The sequence below is a fragment of the Selaginella moellendorffii genome, unplaced genomic scaffold (assembly GCF_000143415.4).
Source record: "Selaginella moellendorffii unplaced genomic scaffold, v1.0 SELMOscaffold_172, whole genome shotgun sequence".
NCBI classification, from domain to species: domain Eukaryota; kingdom Viridiplantae; phylum Streptophyta; class Lycopodiopsida; order Selaginellales; family Selaginellaceae; genus Selaginella; species Selaginella moellendorffii.
The window spans coordinates 135227-149500 of record NW_003314432.1 but is presented as its reverse complement, the minus strand read 5'-3'; the positions used below and the strand labels follow the sequence as shown (position 1 = coordinate 149500).

Sequence of the window (14274 nt, the reverse complement as noted above, 5' to 3'; positions counted from 1 at the left end):
CAAGCAAGTTAGCTTCTCAATATAGTCCCCAAGCTTTATTTTCCTTTGCTAAAAATGTCAAAGTTTGGTGTAAGCATTCTCTATGTCATAGTGAAGGGTAAAACGTAAATGGAAAGCAACCTCAAACTCATCCATCTTAAACACTAATGGTTTTTTATCCGCAACACAAAACCCTTTAAGCCAATTCCACCACCGAAGACCCGCATCACACAAAACTATTGGAATAGCCACTAAAGCCTCTACATTTGGAATTCTTCTAGCAGCCAAGAACTTCTTCACATTAGCTAGTCAAACTAGACATCCACACCACCATCACTGAAAAAAGTTGGAATCTTGAGTCGATCCACCAAGGAAGGTTTACTTGGAGTGCCACCACAACCAGCCTCGAATGCCTCAACATGCTCACGCAAGGTACTCATCATGCCATACATTTTATCTTGCATCTTTTGCTAATTTTTATTAAGGGCTTGCAGCTCGTGAACAACATCTTCCATAGTCCAAACCTTTGCAGCTCTATTGGCACCATCATTGGCACCACCATCGACAATAGGATTCCAACGTTCAACTTGGTCAGCCATCACAACCAACACCTCTTATACCAATGTTATGACCCAACACAAAAAATCAATAATCTAGTCTTTCTAGACTAAATTACACCTCCTCTTCCCCAAGCTACCTCAAAAGCTCCTTTACACCATCACTCTTCAATTCCTTACCCTTGAACCTCCCTTTGACTGATGTTGACCATGTGGTCAAAGCTGGCACCTAACAAATTGCCACACTTTGTTGTAATATATCTCCAACATTAGCATTCAAAACATTAAAGTCTTCTACCATACCTTTGATCTCCATCCCCAAACACAAGCATGCTTACTATAGTAGTTTCCATGATCATTATAACCATCTAAAGTAATTGCCATTTGCTCTTCAAATCTCTAGGTTGAGATAAGCCATCCATATCTCTTCTCCAATGCCCTATAAAAAAGGATTGTAACACCTAAAGAAAAATAGAATCAAATGTGAGTAGAGTGTTACCTTTCAGCCACTGCTTGCACCTTGTCCAGGTCCGCAAGACACAACCAATAAGCCATGCGTTTGATTCACATGTAGCTACTATTTGGTGACGCTGCTACAAGCCTTTCAAAGTCGTCCATGGTCTCTGGAGGCTGGTCCTTCTGTAATAACTTCTCTTTTGCTGCAGCCTCCCTGTTGAGAAGCAGGACATGAGAAGAGTAAATATAAACAAGAAGTAACTCTGCTCTTTCAAGTCAATTGGCACTGTATCCTCAACGTCTTTGTTGAGAGTGGATCAACATGCATAGCTGTGGGAATCGTTTTGATGCCAGATCCACCTCCCTCATGAGCACATTTGTGTTCGAAGGCTCTTCATTTATAGCTTCTTCCTCCATCGGCTCGATGCCATCCTCAAGGGTCAGATATGACGCTTTCATTCCAAGAGATATACGTTTGGTTTCCCCATCAACCTGTAGAGGGAAATCATAACCCTGTGGTTTTACTAAAGCTTTCCTTCTCACCTTTAGAATCTTTACTTGAACCCATTGGCCGACTTTGTAAAGTGTTGACAAGTCTTGAATAAAATCGTAAGACACTTCAGCGACATGACACAAGCAACCTGGAGCACAGACTAAGAACTTGAAACCAAGATAGAGAGAGAGTTTACCACATCGCTCTCGGCAAGGCTGATGAAGATCCCAAATGCTTCAATGTTGTGTATGCGGCCACTAACGATCTCTCCAGCACCAAACTTCTTCCAGCCACTTGAATCTTGTGATGTTGTTGCCGCCAAAGACATTTCAATGTGCCCAGACAATGGCTCGATGCTTAAAATTCTGACGAAGAAGAAGATATCAGCAAACACTTCCATACGGAGAAAAGTTCATACCTTCCCGATATCAGGGTTTTGTACAAACGAGTTCGATAGGTTCTTCAGTTGAATTCTAGCTTCAAGTGAAGGTGCCAGGACCACAAAACAACCTTTCTCCGTCACATTCTTGACAAAACCCTGCAACACAAAAACAAGTCACGTCCACAGCATGCAAGGTTTCTGCTTACTTGCACTTCATATCTTAGGCGGATTGCTGGGAGATGGCAAGGGCAGGGCGTAAACAAACCCAGGCAGAGACAGAACCTCCGCCGGAGCTGGAGCCTCCAATTGACAATACGAGCATTGGATGCAGAGTCAAAAAAATTTAATGCAAATCTCGGAAGTTACCTTTCAAGTGTGTGATAGCTTGGAAGGGACTCAAAACCACCACGTCCACCAACTTACTGAAAGTTCCAAGCCCATCTTTCCCCTCCCTGGTCGTTTTAAATCCAAGACCTTACAAACTGTCCCTCTGTAAATAAACTGGCTGGGTCATCAATCCATGGATCGTTACATGAACTTTTCCGAAACTTTCCCATCTGCTTTGCACAGTATGTCCGCCAACACCAGCAAAAACTCGTGTGATTCGTCGGCCTAACAGGTCGCCTTTCTTGAATTGTTTGTCACTTGTTTTCGGGTGTAGAGACAAATCCACTTGCTTCCTTTCGTGGTTCACACTTCTTATATGGCACTGGAACGGGTCACCGACTTTGAAGCGCTCTTTAAAACGTTCAAGCTCCGAGGGATCGTCAGACGTGTCCAGTATAAAAAGGCAGCCTTTAAGATGGGGTGAGAGGACTAGCCATGCCCAGTTGTCCTTTACTTCTTGAACGTATCTGATAACCGACTGTTCAATGGTTACGGTCTCGAAAGTAATCACTGAGCATGCAGCATCGTTTCCTGCAAGTCATGATAAGTAAGCTAATTCAAAGGGCCACCATACAGACATGCAAGCTCAGATGGACGTAGAGATAAATCCAAAGTGGCAGCATTTCTGTGCTTTCTGCTGGTTTTACGTTTTGAAAGGATTTTAGCTCGAACAGTCTGCCCAACACTGTATTTTCTCAATGGGTTCCCTTCTTCATAATGATCAAGACATTTGAGGAGTTAAAAGACAGACTGGAAAACAAAAACGAACCTCTGTAATGTGCACATTCCCACGTAAGGAGCAGTGGCTGTCCATGGGACAGGGCTTGTCTGCCAGTCCTAGAACTATTGAGTGTTGCAGCCTCCATGAGGCGATTTCTTGGGTGATTTGTGACCTGTGCAGTATGAGAAAGAAGTGACGATTCACAGAAGAATTCTAGAAACATGAAGCTCAATCTTGGAAATGTCATCATGAGCATAGCAGGAAGTTTTGAGCAAGAGGACCTTGGTCTCTTGGAATGCAATGGTCACTGCAAATGCCTAGAATGGGTGTCTTTTGAAAGTGCTTAAGCTGTTGGATTTCATTCCGGCACCTTTTGTGAATGCATTGATCACCACCCATGGCAGATCAAGGATCCTAGCTCAAGCAAGAAACATGTTTCATCAAATCTTATGCAAAACTGTGAGCTCCTGATCACCCATGATCTAACTGTAAACCCAGTAAGGACAATCCAGCAAAACCTTATTAAATCTTTGCAGAACTTACCTTTATCAGTGTCTTAGCCACGCCAGCCTGACAAGCAAGATCCAGGAGAACTGTTGTATCAATCACTACAGCCACTTGATTATATTGTTGCCCATTGCATGGAGAAGAAGCTCAAACTTCTTCTATCACTGTGATACTCTACTATGAGGAGTTCCTTGTTTTCTGTTTATGGACATGCTATAAAGACAAACACATCAGACTACTCAAAAAAAGTGAACTTTTTGACTAGTAATAATGTTCTTAAAGGAAAGTTTGCAAGATTTTAGTATTGCAAGAGTGTAGGACTTCTTTCTTATATTCTTCACTATTTGCTTTAAGATTGCTATAGGAAGAATAAAATTGATAAAAAAAACATTAGTTGAACTCTTTGAGAGATAAACAAGAAGTACATATGAATAAAAAATTGTATTAAAATGAGTACATCATATAAATTTTTTATTTATGTAAAAATTGACAATATCAAAGCAAACCAAACGTTGTTGCATAGTGCAATGCAGAAAATTATATCTATTTGAGTTCGGTTAGGGTTAGTTAGTGTAGATGGTATTGTGTATAATGCCCAACTCTCCACCTGGCAACTCTTATTTTCCTCTAGTGCCCAACTCCTCTAGTGGCTCTTACTTTCCTCCAATGCAACATATCTCCTCCCTCCAACACTCTTCCTGTCCATGTCCTTTCGTGCTCCTCCTGCAACAACTCTCTTCCACATTGTACTTTTGCCAATCCTACTCTTGGATTTTTCAATTTCTTTTAATTTCATCAAATCATTTTTTCTCACCCTCTAGCTCCTCCAAAACCCCTTGTGCATTGAGTCTCCTCCAGCACTCCTCCTATAGCAGCTCTCCAGCTCCTCCAGCACTTCTCCTGCAACAGCTCTCCTCCAACTCCTCTAGCACTCCTCCTACAACAGCTCTCCTCTAGCTCCTCTAGTAGATGGCTATGCCACGGCTAAGGCCAGCCAAGGTAGTGCTAGCCATGGCCGAGACCTTGTGCCACCATGGCTGTGCTTGCTATGGGCCATTGGTGGTGTAACTTTGGCCCTAGCTGTGTGGTTATAGATACCACAGCAACATCATTGGCAATCAAGGTTGCCAGTGGTTGTGGTAAGCTTGGCAAAACATTATCTTTTATGTTGAGAAAGGACCAATTCGCACATTTATTTAGTGAAAAAAAACTTAAGCGACCCACTTTAAAAATTAAGAAAGTACATTGAAAAAATTTGTGTTGCAAAGTAAACTTATAAGGACTTTTGCATTCGCACATGTCTTAGATTTAAGTGGAAAAACACCCTCGGATTCGCACTTAAAAACAATGCACTCGAACACTTAAAATTCACTTAATTCAAATTTTGAAATTTCAAATTCAAATTCAAATGTTTAGAATTATATCCTGGCAAATTTCAAAGCAAACACGAACGCCACTGGCAAAGACAGAGGGAAAACGTGAGGTTCTCTCTAACCTCTTTTGCATCCTCTGGACTGTGCAACTCCTCACAAGGTTCCCCTTCCGCTTGCTCGGGATCACTGTAATCAACAAAGAGGTCCTGGTCCTTGAGCCTTTTCACCTCTTTCCTCCAAGCTTGGATCTCCGCCCGAAGATCAGTCTCCCCAACATCAATCAAGAAATTGTGCAAGATGCAACAACTCTTGATGATGTTAGGAAAGTACTTTGGCTGGATCCTTTGTTTTTGATCCAAGCATCTGAACTTCATTTTAAGAAGTCCAAATGCTTGCTCAATAACAATCCGAGCAAGGTGGTGATGAAGGTTGAAAGCTGCCTTGGATGGTGTCGGGTTCGGAGCTGAGCAACAACCAAAACAAGTGAACAAAAGAAAGTAGAATGAAGAAGACTTACTTGTGTGTGGAATCATCAGATGCTGCTGGAGTTGGTACCCTTTGTCCCCCACTAGGTATGGCTTGATCCTATCACCATATACTAACACCGTGAGCGATGTCAGCAGCTCCCTTGCTACAATCTTGTTCCCGAGGGTTGAATTACGAAAAACCCTCATGTCGTGGACGCGTCCTGAAAGCAAAAAGAACATTTTAGAACCATCCACAACACACAAAGAAACATACCTGGCCACCCAGCGTAGATACTGAGGAACCTCTTCTGGGCATCACAAACGCAAGATGACTGAGTACCGCTGCCTCCGGTCGTAGTAGCTCTCGCCGTCCAGTCTAGTAGTCGATCGCCCCAGCAACATTAGGCAGTCAGGTTCCTATTGGTCATCAAAACTTATAACAATCCAAAAAACATAAGAAAATGTACCTGTCACTTGTCGAAAGCCAGCAGTAACAGCTCGAACCTCCTTGGCGGTTGAAGGAAAATGAATCTTGTACCTGAGACACTTGACAATCGCCACAGTAGTGTCCATGACAATTTCATGAGCTGTGGACTCCCCGATGCCGAACTTGTCCGCCAGATCCAAGTAATCTGTGTTCTTGAAAAACTTGTACAAAGTCACCCCCAGTCGAACATCCACCGGCACCACACTCCTCCAACCGGTATCTTGCTTCCGGATCTCGCTCTCCAGCATGCCACAAATGGTGAAGAAGGTCCTCTTCTCCATCTGAAGTTTCCCCCCACATCGTAATACTCCAAAGAAAACTTACTCTAGGTGGCGACATTTCGAGGCTTCACCCACCACAGGCCGATGCAAAACCTCCTCCCAATCACAGCCCGACGAACCTCAAGTTCACGGTCTTCTTCCTCTGGCAGCGGGGCTCTTGTCATCCGCAATGTGCATTTAAACCCTAAAGCAAAAGGGTGAAAGATGAGATTCCAGCGCTGTGTCTTCGTCATGAGAACATGCTGGCTGCTCCTCCCTCCCCCGCAATCTTCGCGAGATGTTTTTCCCCGAGCGAGATCAATCAGGAGCATGGTCTCAGCATGGTTCCAGTTCTTTCCCCGGGTTCTCTTCGCAGCAGCAGGTGCAGCAAAACCCGAGGTATCCACAAACTGGACAGCCTCGTGGTCGAGCTCCTCCATGTGAGCATCCATCCGGGTCTTGTTCCAGATCGGGGACGCTGTCATCTCCCTCTTCTTCATGACCCTGCCGGGAGCTCTCAATCACTCATGCATGCATGCAACCTAAGAAATGTAAACTCACTGCCATCTCTGGTTCTCAAAGCAGTTGGAACTCCCGGCACGCTGTGCTCCAGGGGAACTCCTCCAGACGTGGCTTGGGCTCCTCCGGGTGCGGCTTGGACTCCTCCCGCTGTGGCTTCGGCTCCTCCCACCGAGGCTTGGCCTCCTCCTGGCGATGATACATGGCCTCCTCCTCCCGAAGAAGAACCGCCTAGGGTAGAACCATGGCCTCCTCCTCCCGGGGCACCCCCTCCTCGAGCCGCCTCAGAACCATGGCCTAATCCTCCCGGGGCCAGATTCAGAGATCCGCGGCCAACCCCGGCCACCCCGCTCCCTCCTACCACTCCATGGCCACCTCCCTCCATGGGCACCTCTTCCTCCTGTTGCTGTTTATGGCGACTTCCTCCTCTTCCAACCCTAAACCTGCTTCCTCCACCTCCTCAGGTTCTCCTCATAAATCTCCGCGGCTGCTGCCATGTTTTAATTCTCGGGCCGGGCCGCGAGATCAGATCTTCTTCGCAGGCACGCCAAACCCTAACTTAAGAATCTTCTCGAATATTTCCGGAATAATTTTTAACAACTTCCCTTAAAATAAAACTAGCGCAAAATATTTTGGGCACATTGAATTTTCAAGCATTTTAGCATCAAGAGTAAGCATTTTAATATTAATTTTAAAATAATCAGTTGAAAGTTATAGCTGTAAGCTCTAGAAAGCAAGGATTTGTAATTAATCAAAACTGGCTTCTTTTATTCTGCAAGTCTGAAATGAAAGCAAATGTCTGCATGGAAAGTTCCAAGAGATTCTAAATTCATCATCCTGGAGATGGAACATAAGATATCCATAATTAAAAGTTACAACATCTACTTGAAAGCTTGATATCGAGGGAGGGTGTTCTAGCATAACCCATTTGGTTTTAAATCGAAGGACCAGGATAAAAACAGAAGTGTTCAAAGGATTGCTTTTTCTTCTAGATTTCCTGTCCAAGTTTTAACTAGTGAAGTTCTATAGAATCTTAGATTTTTTCAGTGACTTACTATAAAGTGGCAAGAAGAAATTGAAGAGAGGTGGTGGAAGTTTATTGAGGACCCAAGCAACTTTATTCTGCTCAACATGGATATTGAGTTCAGAGTCATCACCTTTGGAACACATCAAAGGCAGCCTGGTGGTTCTTCTTGCAGAGGAACTTTTTGCATGCTCTCTTTTGATCACAAAGCATTTAATGTTAAGAAATTGCTAAAAGAGAGAAAGAAATGCAAAATCTAAGATATAATAGTTTTAGGCCATTTGACCAAAGCAATGCTGATAAGTGAGATCTGTGAATTTTAGATTCCTGTTGTGCATACTTGAAAATTTGAGAGTTAAGAAATCCAGAGCAAGAAAGAGCCAGACCATATAAAGTGAAAAAGAGTTGAACTTTTATAAAGCTTTGACGAAGGCAACATAGATACGTGAGATCTGGTGACTCTTTAATTTTCAAACCCGCAGGGAGAACAGAGGTAAGATTCCTTCCAAACCATGAAGAAAAATCACAAATGCATGGCTTGCACTCTCCTGCTCTTGCTTTTGGTTGTGCCTGCCATTGTTACTGCCAGTGTTTTTCTAGCCCGCCATCACCACCACCGCTCAGCCAAACAAAACCCACCAAGCGAAGAAGCTCTGGAAGTGTGGGACGAAGTCTCCAAGCTCTCACAGCATGATCCCAAGTGTCTGGCACTCTTCATCTCCCGCTCACCACAATCTCCACCAAAACCTATAGATGCCTGCCTCCATCCCCAGCTGGAAGCCATCCCCAAACTTCCAACACTTGAGCCCTCCTCGGACTCCAAAGCTTGGGGCCCAGTGTACAAGGAAGACACCACCTCTGCTAACAAACACCATATGGTTGTGTTCTGGGGCACCTCCACCCAGGCAAACATGTGTGTCAATTGGATCCTGTTTGGAGAGCTACCATGGACGTTGCTTACAAGTCTGAGCTCTTGCCTCTCCACCTATTCCAACCAGACCTCAACTACGTCTCCCAAGGTGTGAGCTACACACACCAAGTTGTGGAGGTGAGTCCAAACGCATCGCTTCTACTCATTGGGTGCCAGACTCACAGTTCTCAGCTTTAGTGGACCTGCTGCTGTTGTTGCTGTCAGCAGCCTGGGAGCTAGAGGCTCACTGCAGTTGTGGTCCTTTCAGCTCTCTTAGGAGATGATTCAAAACATGGCTGTGATTGGAAATGGGTGGGATTCCATGTTCACGGCATCATGGGACAACATTGGCACGGCTTGTTTGGTGTAGCACCAGGGAGCATCGGACAGTGGCTTGTTCAGTGAGTGATGGGAGCTCCTTCCAGGCACACAGCCTGAATGGGATTCTCAATAAACTATAGATAGGAGACAAGTCTACGTGCTTAGTGCATTAGAGAGCAAGTGTGTGCTAGAAAAAATTACTGTGCATCTGTGAGGTGTTTGTGACTGGCAATAAACAGCCATCCTGGATTTGCTAGAATGCAAACACATGCCTGAAGAACCATCACAATGTTAGTCATTTTTTAAAAAAAACCAAAGCTCACTGGATTCTATTGTATTGATCACGATGCCATTGATCAGATTCACTGGACTGGAGAAACATCACAAGGCACCTTGGATTCACTTGAATGTTAGAGTACCTGGAGAAGCAGCACATTGTTTTTTTCTTCTGAGCAATACCTGTATCGTTAAGAAATTCTGAATACTCTCTTGCATTTTAGACATATTTGATAGAGCAAACCAGTGACCTCATCAATCTCTGCTGCTTGTGGGTGAAGGCTGACCCTACAAGATCTTCGTCCCTGTCCCTCGCACTGACCTTCTCACCTGGCTGCTACATACATGTGACTGATCCCAAACTCCTGGTGGATGGCCTTAAGATCTTCTGGCTGGTGATGCTGCTGCTGCTGCTGCTGCTGTGATTCCAACTCTCTCTCTCTCCAGCCACTACTGTCATTTATCAGATACCAATATGTAGTGGTGCTCAAATTTTGTATCCTGGATCCACATGAGAATGACGTGATAGCAAAGAGCAAGACTTACCTGTAGCATTAAGTCGACTCTACCATTAGGACTTCTAGATAGCCTTTCTGTCACCATACTACCATAAAAAACTGTGACAAAACCATACCCCAACCAAAGAATTTCCTCTAGCTTTGACAACAAAACTTACAAAGAACTATGATTACCTGTATCCCAAGATATTCATTGACTTTCTCCAAAAAGAATAGATATTAGAGGTTCCACTCTGTAATCAGGATGAAAGGATAAATGTAAACACTGGTCACACAGAAGTATATTGATACCTATAGGTGAGAGGATCATATGGGTGAAATATGTTCATCATTTGCCTGCATGCTGGCTTTTTTTCTTCAATGCCTTCATCTTCCCAGTACTCATGACCTGTTCTTATGCAAACACATTCAAACGACATTGCAAAGACCATAAATCATACACATACCCGTTCCAAAGTATACATTCTGGAGACTCAGAAACAGTGGCGATTCAACTGTGAAAAATGTGAGAACGAAACTTGGAAGAATCAAGGAGCTCACTCTCTTTGTTTTGTTCCCAATGCTGCACAGTGATACGAGAGAGAGTCAAACATGAAACCCTCATATATGAACAGCCATAACATAAATACATAAGCGCTCCTGGAAAAATGCATTAAAAAAGCTGGTTTACCCTAAAAGAAAAACGTTCCACCCTCAACTGTTTTTTCCCACATGTCTTCATCTCCACCATTAAGCTCGTAAAGAATTTCGATTGAATATGTCACCCTTGCTCTTTTAAATATAGAAGGATGATGACCGATTTGGTCGGGGTTTTTGAAAATTACTTAAGAATCCTCTAAATTTGCCTTTTTTTTTCTTGCGAATCCCCATAAAAAATAAGGGTAAGTACATTACTTTAGCTTAAGTTATTGTGCAAATAGGGAAAACGTAAATTTTGAACTTTAATTTTCGGGTACTCTTGGTCCAGAGCTAAACTCTTATAAACATCTCTAAACATGCTCATTTAATTAACCACCAATGAACGGCAAAGATATCTTACTCCCCCACTAACTTTCTTTTGAAAATAAAAAACTAAAAGCAAAGAAGATATTATCAAACACTATTTTTTCAATGTTTGTTTTTTTTCTTATTTTCTACTATTAACTTACAACTCAATCACACAATATTTGGAGCTGGAAGAATTGAATCCAACTTAATTTCAGCAAACTGATGAGGATGGACAATTTTTATTTTCATTTTCACTTCTTAATTTAAATTTCTTAATTTGTTTCTACTCTTCTTATACACACTTCTTCGGTGTATTTGGCCCATTATATTTAACTGAAACACATGTACATGAACACTAGTACACTACGTACTAAGCCTATGATACACACTTGTTGCTAATTCTCAATGATTTGTGTGTCTGCTGGTTGATACACACACACACTGTGTAGGGCTAGCTCCATCCACAAGAGAGCCTTGAGGTTGGGCACCAGAGGCTGGAAGAAGTTGTCACAGAGAGAGCAAGCAGGTCACCACTCACGACAAGCTCAAAAAATCTGGAAGGAAGACGTCGCCAAGGAACTGTTGAGTACGTCACAAGAAACAAATGCTGTCGTCACCAGCTTCCACACGTCTTCAACGTGCTCTAGGAGCACAAACCCAAAGTTGGGTACTGGCAAGTCTTCATACTAGGGCACTCCGTTTTGGGGCACCTGTTGGCAGGTTTAGTCAGCATTCCCCGATTCTGCTACCAAAAAGAAATTTAAATTTAAGACTCCTTTTGCATAGTTTTAACTTTTAAATGTTAATTTTTTCTCCGTGAAGTTCAGGTTGACAGCAGTACTTTGACAAGGCATGCTCACTCAGCGGCCCATGTTTCTGCTTGACTCACGGAGGGTTTAAAACCAGGGATAACTGCAAGAAAGAGCACTGACATGTTTTCAAAAGTAGTTGTCACAGGAACATCTGCCATCCTGGAACACATGAACCCGACTGGCATCTTTGCAGATGATTAGCCTTTTTTCCAGCTTAGAGATGAGAGCAGTGGCCGCATGGCAATCGTCACAAACTCGGAGATTTTTCACAATTCTGATGGTCTCCTTCTGGTGCGAGTTCACCAGAGCACACCCCAGCGCAAGCTTCTCACTGTGGCCGCACAGGTGATCCTCTTTCTCTTCCTCGGGTATGTCTTTTAGAACGTTGATCACATCACTCGCGTACCCCTCCTCTTTCATTCTCAGCAACAATTGCTTGAGCTTCGCCGCAATCTCGTCGCTCTGTGAGTGACTCCTATCCCCGACAGAAAAAGAATGCACTTTTCCTGAGCTAACATCCGTCCACCAGCTTCTCCCGGGCTCCCTGAAGCTGCCTTCACCTCTCATTCTCTCCACAACAGTAGCCCTTTCACTGAGCATCCCCAGGTTTCCAAATATATTGGCCATCAATGCGTAGGGCGTGTCGCTCTTGGGATCCATCTCCACAAGACGCTCAAACGCGAGTTTGCCGATCGTGTAATTCTTCCACTTCCGGCAGGCTCCGAGCAGGGACGTCCAAACCACTGCATCCGGTTCAAAAGGCATGGCTCTGAGAACTCTCACAGCTTCGTCGAGGAGGTTAGCTCGCCCGAGCATATCGATCAGGCACACATAATGCTCCAGACGTGGCTTGACTCCATACTGCTTGGGCATTTCATCCAGAAGCTGCCTTCCTTTCCCGACCAGACCACCATGGCTGCAAGCGTTCAACACCGAGACAAAACTCACATCGTCAGCTTTACAGCCCTCCTCCTGAGTCATGGAATAGAAACGCTCCAAGGCCTCGATCGATCGGCCCTGGAGAGTGTAAGCCTGTATGAGCGAGTTCCAGAGACCCGTGTCGTCCCGAGCTCGGCACTCGTCAAACGCTTCCTGAGCAGAATCAACATCGCCGCATTTGCCGTAGAAGCTCACCAGGCTGGAGCCCAGAACTGGATTGTTTTTCAGCAGCCCTTTATGCTTCGCCAGCTGGTGAATCTCCCTCCCGAGCTTGATCGCCATCACACTCCCGCAAGCAACAAGGACGCAGGTGTAGGTGCAAGCATCAGCTTGAATGGTGTTATCAGCTCTCAGGGCAGAGTAGTACTCCAGAGCAAGTTCAGCTCGCCCGTTCGTGTTGCAGCCCTGGATGATCGCGGTGTAGGACACAACACTCCGAGTTCCCATGGAGTGGAAAATCTTGCGAGCCTCCTCAAGCTCGCCACACTTGCAGTACATGTCTACCAGGCAATTCGCCACGAACAGATCTAGCTGTTTCTTCTCCTTGCTCAGCATTGAATGGATCTCCATCCCAATGCGTAGAGCTCTCTCCCTCTTCTCACTGGATTCGGTAGCAAGTGTGGAGCAGGCGCTGATCGCCACGACATGAATCCGATCGTCGGGTTGAATGGTGTTATCAGCTCTCAGGGCAGAGTAGTACTCCAGAGCAAGCTCAGCTCGCCCGTTCGTGTTGCAGCCCTGGATGATCGCGGTGTAGGACACAACACTCCGAGTTCCCATGGAGTGGAAAATCTTGCAAGCCTCCTCAAGCTCGCCACACTTGCAGTACATGTCTACCAGGCAATTCGCCACGAACAGATCTAGCTGTTTCTTCTCCTTGCTCAGCATTGAATGGATCTCCATCCCGATGCGTAGAGCTCTCTCCCTCTTCCCGCTGGATTCGGTAGCAAGTGTGGAGCAGGCGCTGATCACCGTGACATGTGTCCAATCGTCGGGTTGAATGGTGTTATCAGCTCTCAGGGCAGAGTAGTACTCAAGAGCAAGTTCAGCTTGCCCGTTCGAGCCGCAGCCCTGGATAATCGCGTTGTAGGACACAACACTCCGAGTTCCCATGGAGTGGAAAATCTTGCGAGCCTCCTCAAGCTCGCCACACTTGCAGTACATGTCTACCAGGCAAGTCGCCACGAACAGATCTAGCTGTTTCTTCTCCTTGCTCAGCATTGAATGGATCTCCATCCCGATGCGTAGAGCTCTCTCCCTCTTCTCGCTGGATTCGGTAGCAAGTCTGGAGCAGGCGCTGATCACCGCGACATGTGTCCGATCGTTGGGTTGAATGGTGGTACAAGCTCTCAGGGCAGAGTAGTACTCCAGAGCAAGTTCAGCTTGCCCGTTCGAGCCGCAGCCCTGGATGATCGCGTTGTAGGACACAACACTCCGAGTTCCCATGGAGTGGAAAATCTTGCGAGCCTCCTCAAGCTCGCCACACTTGCAGTACATGTCTACCAGGCAAGTCGCCACGAACAGATCTAGCTGTTTCTTCTCCTTGCTCAGCATTGAATGGATCTCCATCCCGATGCGTAGAGCTCTCTCCCTCTTCTCGCTGGATTCGGTAGCAAGTGTGGAGCAGGTGCTGATCACCGCGACATGAGTCCGATTGTTGGGTTGAATGGTGGTACAAGCTCTCAAGGCAGAGTAGTACTCCAGAGCAAGTTCAGCTCGCCCGTTCGTGTTGCAGCCCTGGATGATCGCGGTGTAGGACACAACACTCCGAGTTCCCATGGAGTGGAAAATCTTGCGAGCCTCCTCAAGCTCGCCACACTTGCAGTACATGTCTACCAGGCAAGTCGCCACGAACAGATCTAGCTGTTTCTTCTCCTTGCTCAGCATTGAATGGATCTC

The 14274-nt window shown here is 45.2% G+C and overlaps 3 protein-coding genes across 4 annotated transcripts; all 3 read right to left on the bottom strand.

The window, feature by feature from the left end:
* Nucleotides 1-4854: 4854 nt before the first annotated feature.
* LOC112343650 (protein ANTAGONIST OF LIKE HETEROCHROMATIN PROTEIN 1-like) lies at nucleotides 4855-6096 on the bottom strand. Of its 2 annotated transcripts, none has more exons than XM_024667438.1 (4): nucleotides 5790-6096; nucleotides 5597-5698; nucleotides 5373-5543; nucleotides 4855-5318 (listed from the first exon to the last, which is right to left on the bottom strand). In XM_024667438.1, the coding sequence occupies exons 1-4, from the start codon at nucleotides 6088-6090 to the stop codon at nucleotides 4918-4920; spliced, it is 975 nt and encodes a 324-aa protein (XP_024523206.1). In that variant the 5' UTR covers nucleotides 6091-6096; the 3' UTR covers nucleotides 4855-4917. The 2 variants fall into 2 exon arrangements, with proteins under 2 accessions (XP_024523206.1, XP_024523207.1); XM_024667439.1 differs by having other exon boundaries at nucleotides 4855-5291.
* Nucleotides 6097-6586: 490 nt separating this feature from the next.
* Nucleotides 6587-6973, bottom strand: LOC112343647 (glycine-rich cell wall structural protein-like). Its single transcript, XM_024667432.1, has one exon. The coding sequence runs from the start codon at nucleotides 6971-6973 to the stop codon at nucleotides 6587-6589; it is 387 nt and encodes a 128-aa protein (XP_024523200.1).
* Nucleotides 6974-11410: 4437 nt separating this feature from the next.
* LOC112343644 (pentatricopeptide repeat-containing protein At2g41080-like) lies at nucleotides 11411-13118 on the bottom strand. The gene has a single exon (XM_024667429.1). It carries the CDS (start codon nucleotides 12943-12945, stop codon nucleotides 11563-11565), a length of 1383 nt encoding a protein of 460 aa, XP_024523197.1. The 5' UTR covers nucleotides 12946-13118; the 3' UTR covers nucleotides 11411-11562.
* Nucleotides 13119-14274: the final 1156 nt, after the last annotated feature.

Coding starts and splice junctions, on each gene's coding strand:
- LOC112343650 (XM_024667438.1), bottom strand. CDS start 6,090: ATGGAGAAGAGGACCTTCTTCACCATTTGTGGCATGCTGGAGAGCGAG. Junction 5,544..5,596: donor TATCTACGCTGGGTGGCCAG/GTATGTTTCTTT, acceptor TTTTGCTTTCAG/GACGCGTCCACGACATGAGG. Junction 5,319..5,372: donor TCTGATGATTCCACACACAA/GTAAGTCTTCTT, acceptor GTTGTTGCTCAG/CTCCGAACCCGACACCATCC.
- LOC112343647 (XM_024667432.1), bottom strand. CDS start 6,973: ATGGAGGGAGGTGGCCATGGAGTGGTAGGAGGGAGCGGGGTGGCCGGG.
- LOC112343644 (XM_024667429.1), bottom strand. CDS start 12,945: ATGGAGATCCATTCAATGCTGAGCAAGGAGAAGAAACAGCTAGATCTG.